The sequence below is a fragment of the Hesperophylax consimilis genome, unplaced genomic scaffold (genome assembly GCF_061612785.1).
Source record: "Hesperophylax consimilis isolate HC1 unplaced genomic scaffold, BYU_Hcon_1.0 scaffold_41, whole genome shotgun sequence".
Lineage (NCBI taxonomy): Eukaryota > Metazoa > Arthropoda > Insecta > Trichoptera > Limnephilidae > Hesperophylax > Hesperophylax consimilis.
This window is the reverse complement of record NW_028301271.1, coordinates 595935-616820: the sequence shown is the minus strand read 5'-3', so window position 1 is coordinate 616820 and position 20886 is coordinate 595935. Positions and strand designations below refer to the sequence as shown.

Sequence of the window (20886 nt, the reverse complement as noted above, 5' to 3'; positions counted from 1 at the left end):
AGGTGATCTTTCTCCTCCGAAGAAAGATCACGCCCCAGGCGGTTTGCCAAAAAGGACTTGACGTCGGTCTCGAAGGGACCTTGGTGGGAAGACATAATTGGGTTTGTTTGATTTATTTGATTTTAATTGAACGAAAAAGTATTTACTTTGTATGCGCTTGGTTACTAAGTGGTGCTGAAGGCTAATTGATATTTAATGTAAAAATTCTGGGAAATGAAAGCGGTTCGGTGCGCGGCTAATTGTTTTTTAATGAGTTTAGTTACCGGGCAAGCGGATTCTAAGAATTGGGTAAGTTAACGGTTGTTGCTAGTTGATTATGAATTATTCGGAATGAGTCACTGGAAAAAACGCGGCAATTGGCCGTAAAAATATTTGCAAATGTTGTACTTTAAAATAAAAGCAGGATTTTATCTAAAAACGGGCGAAAAAAAAGAACTCTGTAACATACGAATTAAATAAATGAAGGAATCGCTGAGCGTATATAAAAATGAAAAGACTTACGGGACCTAAGAGGGCCGACGGAAGCACTTAATGCACGTAAAAAACTTGAAACTTCACCACAAACAAACAAATATTTGCAAATGCTGTACTTTAAAATAGAAAGCAGGATTTTATCTAAGAACTGGCGAAAAACTCTGTAACAAACGAATTGAATAAATGAATGAATCACTGAGCGGATAATAAAACGAAAAACTTACGGGACCCTAGAGGGCCGCCGTGAAGCGCTGAGGACGCTTAAAATCTTAAAATTTCACCACAGACACAGAGACACACACTGAGCACTGAGTATTTACGACAACAGACTAGCTGGAAGTAGACAAACGCTGTTTTGGCAATCGTGAACGATAATAAACTGTACATAGGACAGGAGATGTTATCGCTACCGAAGGCAGAAGCAGAATGTTTTTCTCTAACTTTTCTAGGGACTGTTGCCCGTTTTATAGGACCCCGGCGGCCTTCGCCGGACGAGCGACGCTCACACGGGCCCGCTTTCTCTTTGATTCCTGGAATCGAAGCCCGTGTTTGTGGCGCGCCCGCGGCCCGCCGCCGGGTTGGCTACCGCCTCTCGGCCGGTAATTTTGGGCTCGTGGTCGAACGCGACCACGGCCTCTCTTTGTTCAGACACGATCTTCAGAATCGCGCTTGGGGAACGTTCTGACGGCGAAGCACCTCGCACGCCACGACGGCGCACGGCCCCTTGCTTCGGGCCGGGGCCGAACGTTCCCTCTCGTATAAGCACGACTCTAATAATCGTGCCCGAATTAAATGATCTCATGATTGTACCAGCTCTAACAATACTTCTCTGCCCGTATACCTCTATCCAAGCTCCGACGTTTCATTTATTGATAACATTTTCATTTTACATTGTTTCATACATTTACATCTTTACATTATTACATACATTTTATACAATTTCTTTAGGACAGTTAGGATTCATTTAATTTTATTCCACAATTCTATATTTATCTTATTATCCTAATCGTGAGTGACCGCGGCCGAGCCCGGAGCAGTACGTCCGTCACACTCCCCCCGTGGAGCTCGGCTACACCCATTTTAGCGGGAGGCGTGCTGCGACTTGGTGCGGCGTGGTCCCCGGCGTCCAGTCCCCCTGAGGTGGCGAGTTCGTCGGGGCGGCGTCTGGACAGGTCCTTTGTATGTGCCCTTGGAGGCGGGATCACAGGCCGGCAGGAGGACCGCGATCTTAACTGCCGGTCTGACATAGGTCCCCGTGCTGGTTTTGACCTTCACGGTCCTGACCTGTCCGTCCGGGGCTGGAGTGGCCTCGAGGATCCGTCCCCGTGGCCAGCTGTTGCGGGGCAGCGCCGGGTCCGCAATCAGCACCAGGTCGTCCTTTTGTAGGGGCTGCACTGGCTGCTGCCACTGCTTCCTGGCGGCGAGAGTAGGCAGATACTCGCGGACCCAACGCCTCCAAAACATGTCCGTGAGCTGTTGGCCGATCCTCCACTGCTTCCTGAGGCAGACCTCTTCCTCGGCCGCCCCGTACATGGCCAGGTGGGGCCGCCTCCCCGTTGAGCCCATGAGGAAGTGATTGGGCGTCAGCGGTTCCTCGTCTCTGGGGTCGACCGATAGGTGGGTGAGCGGTCGGGAGTTTACGGTGTACTCCGCTTCAGCCAGCGCCGTTAGGAGGGTCTCCTCTCTTGGCGCTCTCGCCTTGAGCGTAGCTGAGAGCGCCCGCTTAACAGAGCGTACGAGCCGCTCCCAAGCTCCCCCCATGTGGGGACTGCGGGGCGGGATGAAGCTCCACTCCATCCCTTGGGTGGTCGCATAGTTTTGGACCCTTGGGTCCCGACAGATGTCTTCCACGGCGTCCCTCAGTTCCTTGTCTGCGCCGTGGAAGTTGGTTCCGTTGTCGGACATCAGGGTCGCCGGCTGGCCTCGCCTTGCCGACATTCTTTGAATTGCCATTATGGCAGAGTCGGCACTTAGTGTGGTGGCCAACTCTAGATGCACCGCCCTCGTCGATAGGCACGTGAAGAGGGCGACGTATCGCTTTTCCTTCCGGCGCCCGATGGTTACCTCCAGGGGCCCAAAGTAGTCCAGCCCACAGTTGGTGAAGGGCCGCACATGCCGTGCAAGCCGGGATGCTGGTAGGGGTGCCATCATCGGGGGAGACGGCTTGCCCCGCCGCATTTTACAAGCGGGGCACATGTGTTTTATGTGGCGGAGAACTGAGCGCAGCTTTAAGATGTGGAAGCTGGTGCGCAGTTCGGCCATCGTCGTCTCCACACTCGCATGATCGGCTCGGGTGTGGTATTGTTGCACAAGCAGCCGGGTGTAGCTGTCACCACCGTCCAGGATTATGGGTGACTCGGGTACTCCCTTCACTCCCTTGACTCTCGAGCCCATTCTGAGCACCCCGTTGTGGATGTGGGGTGCGAAGGAGACGAGGCGACTGCTGCTGGGCACGGCCTGCCCCGAGTGGAGCTGGCGTAGCTCTGCTCCAAAGGTTGCTCTCTGGGAGTGCCTTATCCACCGCCATTCTGCGGCCCGGAGCTCCTGCAGGACTAGGGGGCCCTCGGCTGGCCTAGCGGGTCCCTGGCGGCATCGCCGAATGAACCGCAGCATCCATGCTGTGGCCCGGATCAATCGGTTCCAGGACGAGAACCGCAGGATGGAGGGCAGCCCGTCCTCCACGGCGAGAGTAAGGCCCACAAAATTTGGCCGCCTTTCCAAAATCTCGTCACCCGGCTGTTGGCTCCGCCGTTCCTGGGGCCATTGGTTACTCGGCGCTGTCAGGAAGGAAGGGCCGGTGAACCACCTTCCACTCTGGGTGAGGTCCGGTTCCTCCAGGTCCCGGGTTCCGATGTCGGCTGGGTTCAGCTTGGTCGGGACCCAGCGCCAGCTGGCGATGTCGCACAGCTCGTCAATCTCCCCCAACCTGTTTGCCACAAAGGTTGAGTAGCTACGGGGGTCCGTACGGAGCCAACACAGCACCGTGGTGGAGTCAGTCCAGTATGAGGTGGAGGTGATAGGAGCCTGGCATTCCCTTCGAAGAGTGTCAGCCAGGCGGGCAGCCATGAGCGCAGCCTGCAGCTCGAGGCGGGGAATGGAGAGCGGTTTCAGCGGTGCCACCTTGCACTTGCTGGACAAAAATGTGGCGGTGCTGCTTCCCTCTCCCGTAGTCTCCACTAGATAGGCCACGGTACAGCAGGCTGCCTCAGACGCATCGCAGAAGAGGTGTAGAGCGAAGGAAAGGGCCTTGCTCAGCAGGCAACGCCGCGGTATGCGGATGCTCAGGCCTTGGAGCATTTTGATCCACTCGGCCCACCTGGCTGCGTGCGCCTCGTGGATGCGCTCATCCCAGCCGACGCTGGACCTCCAGACATCCTGCAGGAGAATTTTTGACCGCACCGTGAGGCAGGCCACGAAGCCCACGGGGTCAAACACCCTCATGACCGTGCTCAGCAGCTGCCTCTTGGTTGGGTGCCGGATGAGCTCGGCCTTCTCCGTCTCCTTGAACTCATACATGAATGTATCGTTGACGGGATCCCACGACAGGCCGAGCACCTTCTCGGTTTCACAGGCGCCGCTGCTGATGGCTATGGCCGCCTTGGCCCTCTTCTCTGCCGGCACGCTTTGGATTGCAGCGGGTGCGTTGGAGGCCCAGCTTGCCAGGTGGAAGCCTCCCCGGGATAGGAGGGTGCTGACGCCTTGTACCAGCGCCGCAGCCTCGCTCACGGAATCGGCGGCGTCCAGGTAGTCGTCCATGTAGAATTTAGAACGCACTGCTGCGGCGGCGGCGGGGAATTCTGCGGCGCCTTGGTCGGCCACCCTGTTGCGGACATATTGCGCGCTGCTGGGAGAGCAAGTGGCCCCAAACATCATTGAGGACAGCTTGTATGTGGTCGCTGCCTCTAGTGGACCGGCTCGCCATAAGAAGTATTGCGCTATTTGGTCCTCCGCTTTTATTTTGATGCGGAGGAACATCTCCTCTATGTCGGCGGCTATGGCGATCTTGCCCTCCCGGAACCTCAACAGGTTGCCCAACAGGGATGACAGCAGGTCGGGCCCGGTTAACAGCCGGTCGTTCAAGGAGGTTCCCCGGCAGCGGCTGGCGGCGTCAAAAACAACTCGCAATTTCCCGGGGCTGTTCGGGTTGGTGACCGCGAAGTGGGGCAGGTACCACCTCCGCCGGGGGCTCCGGCAGGCAGGGGCTGTGCGCTGGGCTGAGTCTGTCCAGGGGGCGCGGGGAGCCAGCCCTGTCCTTGGGGCACAGTACCCCGGGCTCCTCTTCCCCCTCGGGGTGCTTGCTGCCACCAAGCCGGGCTACCAGAGTGTTCATCCAAGAACCCTGATTAACTTGAGTTACGGTATCCATTATTATTATTCGTTTTCACGGCACTTCGCACTTCAACACTTGATAGCACGTCACTGTGTTTTATTCTGTACTGTTCACTCGTCACGTATTGAAGTAAAATTATTGACACAGTTCACGAATTAATTATAATAATAGTAAATTCACTTTTAACCAACTATTGTCAACGAAGCTGATTTACAAACACAATTAATTACAAAGGAACCTAGGTATTTGTTAATCCTGTAACAAACGTCAGTCTGAAACAAAATAAAATATATTTTTAGCATTTTGTAGTAAGGACAGGAAAAAATTGCGTCAGCTACTCACGTTGCGACAAAATAAATGTGTAACAAGAATCGTGTTAAAGATTCACTAATGAAATAATATGTCGAAACGGATGTTCATCCGATGATTTCAAATCATACGAATACCCACACGACCAAGAGCGAATCTACATTAAGTTCTGAAATTAGCGTCCAAAAAAGTCATGATTTTTCTTAGAATTTTATACAGATTTTGTGACTGAATTCGATTTCGATTACAATTCTCATCACCATTCCAAAATTTCAGCCCGTTCGGTCACATAGAGCCTGATAAAAGTGTTTCCAAAGTTCGAACCCAAGTCTAAAAATAGCGTCCATAAAAATTATGATTTTTCTAGCACATTCTCTTATCGTTCAGGATACACATCAAATGGTGAGATGTGAAGAAATTGTCCATAAATAACTCATGGCGTGCGGGTCAATCATAGACAGTACGACGGATAATCTCTGACCTAATACGGGGTCATAATTATGTATCAGATGCTCAGGAATATGGCATTGCTTCGAAACAGGTAGCCTTCGGAGGAAGCAAGACACCAAATCTCGTAGCCAACTTTGATTGGCTTATTCTTAATTTACATCTTGCAATAATGTCGATCGAAATATGGCATCATTTGCTCGTCAATGAAAAGTTTGTGTGCAAAAACACCAAATAGAAGATATTTCACTTTTAGCATGTTAAAAAATGGACAAACCTACAAATAAAGATGGAACGTCAGTCGAAGAATACTAAATATAAAAAGTTTATGTTATGGCTACTATACCTTAGCCATTCTGTCGGTTATATCTAGATTGTTGTTATCGCAAAAATGTATCTAGCGCTTTATAAGCTCGAAATGTGGATGTTGGTTCCTTTTTTGATGACGCTTACACCCAAGGTCGGGTCAGACAAATAATAATCTGTGGTAGATGGCAATGTATTGTAGCCGGTCAACACAGAAACCAAGAAAACGCTTCAATTCGTATATATCTTACTGGAATTCGGTATTGGTTTTAAATCGAGCGTATTTGATCATACTCTCAAGAATAAACTGAATCACTTCATCAAAGAATAATGAAAACTCTTGGAAAGCATTATAAGACTTCAGCTTTTCGTACATATCTTTATGCACCACATTCAGCGGTTCAGGAACGCAACAGTTTACTGTAGTTTTGATTTTTGGATGGTGGTGCATTTGAAATAGATATTCGCAAGGTATTACGACTCGCACCAGAGGATGTCAAAGGTGGATTCCAGTCAAGTCGAGATATGCCATCAAACCATCGTCAATCAGCTCTTCGTCCGTCTGTTCATCAACATTCTCCGTTTAAAAATATACGAAAACCGCAGACAAACTATTAATTTTAATAAAAATCACTCATAAAAACACTACAAAACCGTATTATTTGACGGCAAGCTAACCAAAAACGTATGTAAAAACTGTGACAGCTAACCTCCAAACGTTGCGCGCAGGCATCAACTGATTTCAGTGACATCCAGCGGTCATCTTATGCATATAATACTATATTGAAACAGTGTTTCCAACCATTTAACCTTTTGATAACAATATGTGATTCACACATGTTTTATTTTTTTCCGTTTAAAATTTTTTTTTTTTAAATGGCTCTATTGTCAGGGTTTTAGTAAAAAACTAATTAAAAATACAAAAATTAATAAAATGTATTAAATTATGTTAATTATTGAAAGCTAACATACCAATCTGTAAATATTGCATAACAACTTGGTGGGATTTAGCTTTATTCACAGTGAAAAAAAATCATACTTTTCATCATTCAACAACATACCTACCCATTCATGCAGTGTGATGTATTTTTATGTCTACATAATTTTATTAATAATCACCAAAAAAACCATTAGTGAACTGAGTTTAAAGTGCCCAATTCTTCTAAATTGTAGACCGCGCGTTAAACCAGTGAATTTTTATCGCGTGAAGTGGCTTGTTTTAGTGCTTTTTTACCTACATTTCTAAACTACCTCGAAGTGTCAAACTGCCCTGAAGTGTTATCTCTACCTATTGCAAAAAATTATCGGTTGTGACGCTATAGTGATTAACGATTACTATCTTAAAATATTATTAGCCATTAAAAATCACTTTTTACGTAAAGACTGTGTCAAACAATATTTTAATGAATACAAAGTGCATTATTTGCGAAAAAGACATTGACACTCCATCGGATTTCATAAGCTGTAGTGTCTGTGAAAAAAGCTACCACCTTGGCTGTGCTGAAATTACTGAAACGACACGCCGCGGCGCCGTAGTGCAAGGAATTTGCAGTGGAAATGCAAAAAATGTATTAAAAATAATAAAAATATCAAATCAAAGCAGATGAATAATGAAATAACATTGAACAACGAAAAAGAACCGCCATCTGTCGCCATACAAGCAAAACAGTTTTCTCAAGCGCCAAAACCTGAACTCGCAATTCAAACAACCACAGAAAGCTTACCAACCTCAAATATAGATGGAGCTAATGGTCCATTGACCTCGCTATTACTATTTTTAACTATTTTTAAATGAGCTCACTGAATTCAAATCAACCATAATGAAATTCGTGGAAGACAAATTTGATTCATATGTAAATAAATATGAAGCTCTCATGTCACAAAATATCGAATTAATAAAAACTATCCAATTTATGACAGATCAACAAGAAGACTTAAAAAAACGGATAAATACTATCGAAAAAGCACAAGAAATAGTCAATGATGAATTAACTGCACAAAAAAATCATAATATTATACTACTCAATACTATTTCTAAGGAAGAGGAAAAAATTGATAAATTGGAGTATTAAGCCAAATCTGTAACATCGAGATAAGAGGTGTCCCGGAGTCAAACATTGAAAATAATGCAGAAGTTCTCAAAAAATCTGTAATATCATCAACTACGAAAATAGCGACGTGCATTCTGTAATAAAAAAAATAAACAGGATTGGACCGAAGTTCTCCGACAAAAATTCAAGATCTATCGTGGCGACATTCAATACCATAACATCGCGGGACGAGTTCCTATCCAAATTCAAATCTTACAAGAAATCCACTACTAATGTGACAAACCAAATAAAAACAAGGGACCTAGGATTATCGCAAACCGCCAATCACATTTATATATCCGACCAATTAACTCAGAAAGGAAAATTTTTGCTATCACAAACAAAAAAATTTGCTAGAGACCATAATTATAAACATGCTTGGTCTAGAGGAGGGCGCATTCTTTTGCGGAAATCTGATACATCCAAGACAATTCCAATAAATAATATTGCTGATTTGGACCGTGAAAAACGTCATTTACTGTGACTAATGATACAAATTACTGTGCTGCTATACCACTCCACTATATTAGACATTATTGTTTGTTGCACATTAAACCCGCGTTCTATACTAATAACAACTTGGGAAAGTTACTTAAAAATACTAAAGATAAAGATCACAAATTTAGCCACTCAGGCATTTACCAACTATGTTGCAATGATTGTCAATCGTTCTACATAGGTAAGACAACTAGAAATATAAATATTAGAATCACCGAACATTTAAGATGTTTAAATAACAATAATTTTTCGGAGTTTGCCAATCATCTCATTTCCACCGATCATACTTTTAGTAAAGATACAGGGGTTAAAATTCTTCACCGTAGTAATAAAGGCAAAAAATTAGATAATTTAGAAGCACTTGAAATCAGAAAAGCCATCAATAATAACTCCAGTATAATAAATAACCAAATTAATCTGTCTTATAGTCCTATTCTTGACATATTTCCAGTTAACCGCTCTGTTCTTCCTGGAATTCCCGTAATTACCCCTTCCACTTTGTCGACATCTCTCTCAAACACTTAACATTTTTGTATTTATGTATCAATATTTTGTGTAGTAGATTAGTTTTAAATATTCTCCTGACGAAGGAAGGGATCTTCCGAAACCGGTAGAGTGAAAATAAAACTATCGTTTTTTTTTTATTTTTTTTATTTTTTATTTTATTTTTTTTTTTTTTTTTTTATACAGGGTGTATCGGCCCTAACCCGACAAACTTTAACCAGCTATTCCTTAGCACATTTGGAGTAAAAAATGTTATGTACACTTTGCTGTCCGGTAGCATTTTTTTTCTTTTAAAAACAAAAAATAAATAAAATTTCCACACTCCGCTACTGCCCACAGTATAGGGGTAAAATAATTGGCAACGCCGCGCTACTGTCATCTCTTTCACACATATTCTGTCTCAAGTCCCGTGTGGTTCCCGCCACCCCGTCTCGTATCAGTGGTCACGGTCAGTGCTGTTTTGGGAGTTCGCATGTCATCAAGTTTCTAGTTTTGTTTTTGTTTTGTTATCTAAGTTTTTACTGTTGAAATATGCCCCTCAATTATCCACCTGCCGAGCAAGCAGATATTGTTTTTGTTTATGGATTTTGCAATGGAAATTCACGAGCAGCCGTAAGGGAGTATCGCATGAGGTTTCCTGGAAGACGCGTCCCACACCATGCTACCTTTGTCCAGGTTTGTACCCTATCAATTGTTTATTGAAACTATTTACATTCATTGATAATGCCAAAAAGCGCTTTTGAAATTTAAACTGGGAACATTAAAAACATAACAAGGGGCCACCAACTTTAAAAATGTAAATTGTACTTTAGGTGATTTGTGTTCAGTGGTCACTAAACGGCGTTTTAAAAAGTTAATTAATTTTAATCTCTAATAAATGCATCATTCACTGCAATTGAATTCACTCCCTTTCTCACCATGGGATTATTTAAATTACTTGAATTCAATTTCACCCCTGTGATATCAACCGTACCTAGTTAAGAAAATTATAATTTAAAACACTTTGTTATACATTTTACTATAAAAAAAATGAAATAAATGAAGAGAAAACGTAAGTTTTCTGATATGTGCCTAAAATAAGTGTTCTTTAAAAATAAAATGAGTGAAAAAGCCCGCGATTGTTTATTTGACATTATTACTGAGCTGAATAATAAAAGCAGTTGTTATTTGTTGTTTTGTTTCAGATGTATCAACAATTGCGTGACTGTGGCATCGGACGGATTGAAGGCGCCGGCGGAGGACACAACATCGTTCCTGTGGCAGTTGAGGAGAGAATCCTGAATTTAATTACCGAAGATCCCACGCTGTCCGTGCGTCGGGTCGCTCTGATGATAGGACATAGGGAACACATGGCGGTATGGAGAGTTCTGAAGAAGCACGGGCTCAAACCTTTTCACTATAGGCGCTGCCAAGGCCTCATGGAGAATGACCACTTTTCCAGAGTCGTGTACTGCAGAAGAATGCTGCATAATGTCATAAGAGATGCAGACTTCATGAAAAACATATTGTTTACCGACGAAGCACAGTTCACTAAAACAGGAGTGCTAAATGTGCACAACTTGCACCATTGGGCTGAACAAAACCCCAAGCTTGTTCGGGAGTCGTCGAGCCAGGACAGATTTTCCATCAACATGTGGGCAGGAATCCTGGGAAATCAAATACTCGGTCCAATCGAGTTGCCTCCCAGACTAAATGGACCGATGTATTTGGAGTTCTTACAAGTGCAACTGGGCGAGATTCTGGAAGATGTGAACCTCGAATTACTACGGAGAATGTGGTTCCAGCACGATGGAGCCCCACCACACTATTCGATTGCCGTGCGGAACTACTTGGAAGTCGAGTTTCCTGGTCGTTGGATAGGCCGTGGAAGTCCGGCCATTGCTTGGCCACCAAGATCACCCGACCTGACCCCCCTGGATTACTACCTGTGGGGGGCTCTCAAGGAAAAAGTGTATGCTAAGCCAATAGCCTCAAGAGAGCAACTGCTCGAGCGAGTGATGGAAGCCGCTGCAGAAATTAAAGCAAATCCTGCAAACTTAAATAATCAAAATATAACAAGACTACACGCTTGCATTGAAAATAATGGTAGTCACTTCGAACAAATGCTCCAATAAAAAAATTAACATAAACTACATGTCCGCATTTTCATTTATTATTTATTGGTAAAATTCTCACAATGTCATTCATTTACACATCAATATTACCTACATATCAATATTTAATAAAATCTGTAGAAGAGTATGCCCGTCGGCATTCAACAAGTTTTTCGACAAGTGTGTCGAAAAGCGTCTTCTCTCTTTCCTACACACTAAATATTAATGGTTAAAAATGAGACGACTGATGCTTGTAAGCGCGCCAATACGTAAAAACAACGAAACTCGAATAAGAATTGCCAGGTGGGTTTTTTAATCGCTTTAATCTGACTTTAAACAATAATTAAACACGTAAAAATTATTTAATATAATATTACAGTACAGTACTTTGAACCTTCGCAATAAATTTATTTGATTTTAAGTTTAGTTTGTAGAACTCCATTTCAATTTAGAGATTTTTTTTATTTTTAACAGTCTTATTAAAAAATTTATAAAAACAGTGTGTTTATAAACAAGTTCTGCTAGTTGTAATTATTATTACGCGTGACAGCTGTTTCACCTTCTGACGGCATTATCAAACTTTGGTAAAGCCACTTACAGACGACGTAAGTGATAACTTTCTTTTTTTATTATTCTGGCTTTATTGATTTCCGAGTAAATTGTCGTAAATTATTATTTGCTAATCCCAATATTATTTGCTAATGCTAATAATTAAGTGAAATTTTAAACAATGCAATAATAGGATTATTGCATTGTTTAAAATTTCACTTAATGTCGTTGGTATTTCCAACTGATGACTCAGGGGTTTATTTCCCTGAATAATTAAGTATTTTGGGGTCTAATTATTATGCATTTCATTACATCCGATAATCTAAACAATTTTTATGTTGAATTGGGGTAAATTTTATGGCTAAGGGAAGGAGTGGAAGGTGAGGAAGTACCTGGATATTCAGATCTGGTCACCAAATACGGCTAGTCATTTCAAGCAACGTTTAAATTCTAAACCTGGATATTCAGATCTGGTCACCAAATACGGCTAGTCATTTCAAGCAACGTTTAAATTCTGAACCTGGATATTCAGATCTGGTCACCAAATACGGCTAGTTATTTCAAGCATTGTTTAAATTCTAAGCCTGGATATTCAGATCTGGTCACCAAATACGGCTAGTCATTTCAAGCAACGTTTAAATTCTGAATTAATTAATCAATTACGAAAAAGCGTGGGGTTAAGAATATTTTTTTAAATTATAGTTGTAATTTATTGTCGATTTTTTAAAAAAATTGCGATATTTTAAATAAAATTTAATAATTATTGTGTAAATAAATTAGCAATCTGGCAGCATTCATTTGCAGGTGGTCAATCCAATGCAGTCATGACGTTTGTGTGAGTGCTTTCCTTTGTGTGAGTGTGTTGCGCAGCAGTTTTATATGAACCGTTTTTTGATTCATCGGGATTGTTTTTAAAACTATACATTCTTTGTACCTTCAAATTAGTGGAAATAAACTTAAGTGTGTCAAGCTGCTCGTTATATTCCGGTAATTCTGGAAGGCTTTTAACATAAGCAATAATATTCATAAATCACATTCCGGGAAGTTGTAAATAACTAAATTTATTAAAAAATATACGTTGTAGGATAGCCTAGCAAGTAACATTTTGACAGAGCACTTACGGTGATTTAAAAAACAACGGCTGTTCAAATAATCCAATTATTATTATTGATAAGTACCTAAGTGAGGAAAATTGTTTTTAAAAGTGCTCAGAATTATTGGACTTCGATTATAAATTCAGGAAATCTACTAATTAGTTTCTTAGTTTCAAAATTAGACTATTTAATACGTGAAACGCGTAAGAGGTGAAACCAAAGCATTCCAGAGGTGAAACAATTTAGATACAAAAATAAAACTGATGTGTACAATACAAGAAGACAATCAGTGATTCGCATACGAACAATGTGAAAAAACACAAAAGTTTTATATTCGGCTCGATTTTTGACAGCGCAACCCGAAGTTCTTGGTCAAGACCTTTTAAGCAAGACCGATTATCATTTTTAATTAATACAAGCGTTGAAAAACTTTGCTCGCATAAATATTTCGTTGAAAATGGAATGCTTTGACGGAAATGCGAGGATATTATTTTTTAACGTAAATCCAGAAAACATCTAATGGATCTTCGGAGAAGTGAAGGTTTAATGTCATGTCATTATTTAAATCTGTAAATTCCTCTCGAATTTGCAGAGGCAGTGCTTCTGTAGAATTTATTGCACTGGTTGCAAAAAGATTTCGAATCCAATCGTATTGTTCCGTATTAATGGAATAAAAATACTGACCAAATTTCTGCTGAAGCATATTTACATTTTGTTGGGCCAGACCAAGATTGTTTGTTTTCAATTGTACTATGGTAGGTCCTTTGGTACATTTCCAAACATCATTTTTGCAACTCTTTCTGCCATAGTTCATTATTAAGTTCATTCAAATGCTCGAATATATCAGCCATGTATGCAAGTTTGGCTATCCAGTAATTTTCATCGAGGTGCTGATATAGTTCGGGCGTATTTTGATTTAGAAGAAACTCATGCACCTCGTGAAGAAGCTCAAACAATCTAGCGAAAACTTTGCCTCGGGATAGCCAACGAATTTCAGTATAAAACAAAAAGGATTCACCTTTGACTCCCATTTCTGCACAGAGTATTCCAAAGATTCGCGAGTTTAGGGCTCTTGATTTAATTATGTTTACGATTTTAATGCATTTATTTATCGTGTTCAAAAGTTCCTCCGGTAAATTTTTGACCATCAATGCTTCGCAATGTATGCAGCAGTGTGTAAATTGTAACGTTGGAATTTTTGATTTTACACAAGAGACAAAACCCTTTTTACTACCCGTCATTGCCGCAGCGCCATCCGTGCAAACAGCAATGCAATTTAATATTATACATTTTGAAGAAATCATCGGTTACTTAAAAAATTTCTTCTCCGGTAGTTCGTTTTGAACCTCCTTACAAAATAAATAATGTTCTTTAATAAAGTCCTCGTTAACGAAACGTACAATAGCCATCAACTGTGCTTTATTTTTAATATCGGTTGTTTCGTCGATCTGAAGCGCAAATTTTTCAGCCAATAACAGTTTTCTAATCAGTGTTCCAAATTGTTGTGTATAAAGCTTCGGGCTTTCAGACACAGATGGCAGTGCTCTTAGTTTTAGCCTCCGACGACAGAGGGCGTCTCAGCTTTAGGTTAGGTTTCATTGGAATCCCACGAGGGGACCGAATCTAGCGAGTACCGATAAAGGTTGACCAACGCGGTTATTTATTTATTTATAAATTTACGCCCGGCTGGGCTTTTACATGTTATTTTCTTGTTTTTTACAAAGAACACAACAAATCAAAAATAAAACAAAGTCAACGTAAAATCACAAAACAAAATCAAAAAGGAAATAGAATACATAGTAAAACACAACCTCTTACAAAAATAATGCCAAAAACAAAATAAAATGAAGCTACTTAGTTTCTGTAGTTAAATTATAGTGTATTTGATATTCTTTTTTCGTTATATTGTACACGCGATATTCTAAATAAACCAGTTAATAACAAGTAACCTATTTATTACTGAAAGAGGTATCTTCCATCCAAGGAGTGTTGGGAGTCTGTGGCAAGAAGTCCACGGCTGTATATCCTAAAGCAGGGGTCTCCAAACTTTTCAGCCGGAGGGCCACATTGACTACTCCAGTGAGTTCAGAGGGCCAAAACCGTTTTAATTTCTAGACACCCATATTTTCTGTTCTAGGGAGGCGGGGGGGGTAGACAATAGAATTTTCAGGGATGAAAATATAGCTTTAGATAACGTAGCTTTGAAGATAATTTTTGATACTCGTTTCTCAGACCTTGATATCATTGCGAATCAAATAGAGATTTTTCAAAAAAATCCTCTCGATATATTCGCGCGATACTTGTGGACGCAATGTATTGGTGCCAAGTACCTCGCCAACGAGCATATTTATTTATTCGCACGAAAAAAATCGCGGAGTTTTCGCCCCTTCTGAGCAAGGTCTTAGCCATTAGCTGTCGCGGGTCCTTGATGACACTGGTCATAAGATGTCGCGGGCCGTATGGAAGACACTGGCGGGCCGGATACGGCCCGCGGGCCGTAGTTTGGAGACCCCTGTCCTAAAGGATAGAACATCACAGCTTTTTTTTTTTTTTTTTTTATAGTGAATACCTCACAAGAGTCCCAACTGCTCCCGTCTGGAGCCAGTGAGACTATGGCATCCCCAATTGGGGGATGTTGTGAGGCTGAAGGTAAGTGGGGAAGGGAAAGAGGAAGGTGGGGAAGTACCTGGCTATTCAGATCTAGTCACTAAACACGGCTAAAGCCATTTGGAGCAACGTTTCAATTCTGAATGGTGGTCTTACACCAGGGCGATACTGGTAGTATCTTCCACTCTGGAACGTGCCGCAAATATACTATATATTATTTTAATTAATTAATTGTGAAATAACACAAATTAATCAAATAAAATTTATTTGCGCACGCCGGGTTCGAACCCGCGACCTTCGGAATGGCAGTCCGATGCGTTACCACTGGACTATGCCGGCCGTCATCCTTCGACAGCTGGCGCAGTCGAAGGATAACTGGAGAAATTTTTTTTGTTGTCACACGGCAGCAGAATTTTGTCAACCAGGAACGTGAGAACTAAGTCACGGGGTGACTTCCAATTGTGTTTTCCTTCGTGGAGAAGGGAGACAAGATTGTTATCCAGGGCCGTGGAGGCCTAGGATCGACGATTTCTGTTCTAGGAATTAAGAGGCAATTTACCAGAGGACCATTTTAACAAAGGAAAATAATCCATTGCAAAGGCGAGAGGTGGAGCTAATTTGGAACAATAAAACATTGCCAGGTCCTGCGGTGTTTGCAGCATTTATCTATTGCCAAGGCGAGCGGTGGATAATAACAACTTTTGAAGGAATTTCTGAAAGACTGGCGGCGGAAAGGAGAGTTCCTGAGTTAAGTAGTTGTTTTTTTTTGTTGGAGGTTATTGTTCCGGGTTTTGTTTTTTCCACTTAGAGTTACGGACGTATCGTTTGAAAAATTATGGGCACTTCTTGAAAAACATTGCAGTAAAAAGCGTTCAGTATTCAAAGAACGCGAAGTATTTTTTTCAGCAAGACAAGAGGCGGGCGAATCCATTAAAGATTTTGGGGTTAGATTACGGTCTTTGTCAACTTATTGTGAATTTGAAGCTAGGTTGGAGAAAAATTTAGTAGATATGTTTGCCATTGGATTATTACCGGGTCGCATTAAAGACAAGATTTACTTGGAAGGGCTGAAATTGTCACTTAGCGAACTAGAGGAAATAGCTAATAGTATGTCAGTTTTAGACGTTCCAAATAATTCAGTTAAATCAGAGGTTAACATCATAAGTAAGAATACTAACAATAGGCATTTTTCTAAGGGCAATAAACAAAAGTTTGCCGCGAGTTCATCTGTAAACAAACCGACGTATACAGTACCATCGGGTGCGAAAACCCAGTGCCGAATTTGCAAGAAAACGGGTCATTGTACTAATTCATGCAAATTTCGCAATGCGAGATGCTACAAATGGAATGAAGTAGGTCATCTGCAAAAATATTGTGTGAATAATAACTTTTCAAATAGTGTAAATCTAATTGTTGAGGATTTTTGTTGTAATAATCATGTGATAGCTTCAATAAAACCGTTCACAGCAGACATTATAATTAACGACAAGCATTTTAGAGCGATGGTCGATTCGGGATCTTCGTTAAGTGTAATGCAGGAAGAAATCTTTAAGCGTCATTTTGGTTCATTAAAATTATTGGCGGATAACCGTATCATTACTGGGTACGCAGGGAATCCTTTGAAAGTTATTGGCAAAGGCATAACATTACAACAAAGTCAATGACAGACGTCAAGTATAATTTTTCTCCGTATAAAATAGTGGAATAAAGCGCAAAAAGTTTGTTTGAAACATTATATCACTTGTGTATCTGTGCATCATAGTGCGGCGGAAATTCTGGAACTTATTTTATGTATGTACTGAACCGCATTCTTAAGAGAAACTCATTTAAAAAAATTTAAAAATTGAGATTTTAACAAATTATTTGGATACACTACCTACATATGGCATATTTATTCTACTAGTCAATAGATGTCAGTAAATACCTAAATGCATTAAAATTATAAAATAAACTAAGTTACGCCTACGAATCAATAGATGGCAATGCCTGCAAACTTGTGAAGGAAAATATTTTTAATTCAACTATTATCCAAGAACATATACGATGTTATAATAATAAAAACACATCCTCAAAATTCGCAGAACATCTCTTGGTGAATAATCATAACCCACTTAACAACAAGGGTCCTAAACCATTGCATATAGAAAAAAAGGGCATTAGATTAAATTTACTTGAACAATTAGAAATCAATAAACGAACGAATGACCCAAATTTAACACTAATTAATAAAGTACGGAAAATAATTTACTCACCACTTCTTAGTATTTTCACAAAACCCAAGCAGTATAATGCACCCAAATAATTCATAGCAATAAAGTCATTAGTAAATAATTAAGAACCCATTACCATTTACTGAGGGGAAAACATAGATTGGTTTAACCAACAATAGATCATGTCATCGGTGTAACCAGTAATAAATCAATGTATGCACCTTCAAAATTTACATTTGAAATAGTATAAAAACGTCGTCTCAATGTGGACTAACCACAGTTTGAAAATGGCCTTGTAAGCCGAAACAGCTGTCACAATAATAAAAAACTAAAACACTTGCAGAACTTAATAATAATATTATCAAATTTAATCTAAATTAAATTTATAAAAAAATTATTGATTATGTTGTTGTTGTGGTTTCATCTGACATTAGGTACTAGTAATTACTTCATTGTTTACAAACATTGACAACTGTTTTGCAGGTTATCTAATCGAAATTAACGACGTGTTATTTCTATTAATGAGCATCTTCTTCTTCTTTTTCAATTATTATAACAATTTGGATAATTGTTTTTTTTTGATTAAATTACAATAAAGTAAATATCCTTGATTCGTAATTGTACTTGGCGTTCTAGTATATAATCGTACTTGTATACCGTCGCCTGGTGAGCACTGAAATATTAGTAGGATACTTTGACGGTACTGTTGTGTCTCGTGTTAATGTATACAATTTATACTTGTCGAGTTGACTTGTACAGGGGGTTTGGTAATTGATGTGTTATAAATAAATTATTATTTATATCTCATTATTACATTTAAGTTATTATTCTTATTAAAGAATAATTATTTAATTTCTAATTATCATTTTCTCCAGTTTAACAAAGATGGCGATTTCGGATATTAATGGGGTGACGAAGGAGGAAATGATTAAATTGTTATCGGATCGTAACATCGTTCCGGAAGCTACTCTATCCAGTATGCGCGAACAGGCTCGCTCCTTTAATAAAAGTCTGAAAGTTGGGGGTGGTTCTAATATAGATGTGGGGGATGATAATACAGTTTCTTCAGAAAATACTAAAACTATAATTAATAATTATTATCAGTCGGCTATTCCTTCAACTTCGTCTTCTGTCCATTCTTGGGGTTTAAAATTTTCTGGGTATTCGGATGTCAGAGATTTCATTTTACGAATTGAAGAACTATCTAGAAGCCGGAAGGTGGAGTTGTCCTCGGTTGTTATCGCTTTCTCTGACCTCCTAGAGGGAAGAGCTCTTTCTTGGTTTAGGACTATTTTTGACGACTCTCTGTCTTGGTCAACTTTGAAAAAGCTCCTCATTTCCCGTTTTGACGTTTGTACCAACCAAACGGAAGCTTTAAAAGCCTTGTTCGCTATGAAGCAAAAGTTTAATCAAGCTGTGGTGGAATATGTTGAAGATGTTCAATTAGCAAACTTGAGGTTGGATGTTCCGCTCTCGGAAGAACAATTGGTAGACTTAGTCTGTGACAGTCTCCTACCTAAATACGCCTTGGCCGTTGCTTATTTCTCGGATAAGAGTCTTTCAGCCCTAGTAAGTGTGTGCAGTAAATTTGATAAACTTTCGGTAGAAAAACCCGCTCCACACTTTAATCCTTCTCCGCGAGTTTCGTTTCCTAAATCGTCGTATTCTAATAGAGTTCCGTATTCTCAACCGTCGTATCCGCCTCAAGCTCAAGGGTCGTTTTCTCCACGTGTTAAGTATAATCAGGCTTCCTTTTCTCCACGCGCGTCTTCTTCAAGTTCTTCTTCTAATAGTAAGAAAACTTTTAATTGTTTCTATTGTAAAGAACAGGGACATACGAAACAATTTTGTCAAAAATGGAAAAGGGACTCTTTTAAGCATAATGACGCAAATAAGTATAATTCAAAAAACTAGCCAACGATCTTTTGCATTCTGTGCACAAGGGTGATAAGGGGTCGTCGGCAGTTTCTAGTAATAAATCTAAGTTTAAGTTTTCCATGCGCAACATGGACGCATATTTGCCGTTAGCTGATTGTGGACAAGATGTTAGACCACATGTTAATATTAAAATTAAGAATTTGGTTTTTTCAGGACTTTTAGACAGTGGAGCATTTGTCAGTTGTTTCGGGGGTTCTGTTTATAATTTTTTCATAAGTCTAGGATTTAAGTTAAAGAAATTAGATTCTTACGTTACCACCGCGGATGGCAAACGTCAGGATATAATTGGTACCATGCGAGTATTGGTATTTTATAATAATATTAAAAAATATATTAATTTTTTTATAATTCCGTCTCTGTCCTCTTCAATTGTTTTGGGAGTTGACTTTTGGAAGCAATTTGACGTGGCCCCTCAGTTGTTTCCAAAAGTTGACAGCAATGTTGATTTTGGGAATGTTGTCAGTGAGGTTCGTAAATTAACATCAGCTTCCTTGCTGTCCCCTCAAGACAATCTAAAGTTAAATTCGGTTATATTTAAGTTCAAGTCGATTTCTTTCGAAGAACGAGGTTTAGGAAAAACCCATTTGGTACGTCATAAAATAAAGACAACAGGGGATCCTATTAAGCAGCGTTACTATCCATTGTCTCAAACTCGTCAGAAGCAACTAGAAGCTCAATTAAAAGAAATGTTGGATTTAGGTGTTGTCCGCCGTTCTCGTTCGGCTTGGTCAAACCCAGTTTTGATTGTCCCTAAGAAGGATGGTTCTGTCAGATTTTGTTTGGACTCAAGGCGCTTGAACAGCGTTACTCTGGCTGATTCCTATCCTCTTCCGTATATTTCACGTATTTTAGATAAACTTAGGGGTGCTCGTTTTATTTCATCAATAGATTTGTCCAAATCGTTTTGGCAGATTCCCTTGGATAAGGAATCCTGTCCTAAAACGGCTTTCGTTGTACCAGGCCACGGTTTATTTGATTTTTTGAGGATGCCATTTGGTCTTAAGAATGCTCCCAGCGAATTGCAGCGTCTTGTGGATGCCCTTTTTGGTCCTGAGTTCGACGAGAACGTATTTTGCTATCTCGATGATTTGATTATTATTTCAGAGAATTTTGAATCACATTTGAAGATTTTGATTAAAATTTATGAACGTTTAAGAGATGCGGGCCTAACAGTTAACCTCAAAAAATGTGAGTTTTGTAAAGAAGAGTTGAAGTATCTAGGTTATATCGTAGACGCGAAAGGTCTTCGTACAGACCCCGTTGAATTAGAATGTATTCGAACGTACCCTACCCCTCAAAATTCTAAACAAATTAAAGCTTTTATAGGTCTGTGCGGTTATTACAGGCGTTTTATTAAAGATTTCTCTACTATTGCGGCCCCGTTGACTAAACTCACTGGTTCTAGAATGGGAATAGGTAATTTTTCATGGTCTCCAG

General features: G+C 40.5%; 1 protein-coding gene across 1 annotated transcript in view; it reads right to left on the bottom strand.

The window, feature by feature from the left end:
- Positions 1-1554: 1554 nt before the first annotated feature.
- The window catches only part of LOC149408932 (uncharacterized), a 138385-nt gene continuing 119053 nt past the window's right edge, over positions 1555-20886 (bottom strand). The window contains exon 6 of the mRNA XM_089650295.1: positions 1555-4788. Within this exon, the coding sequence (XP_089506421.1) occupies positions 1555-4788 (3234 nt within the window). The remainder of the gene's footprint in view (positions 4789-20886) is intronic.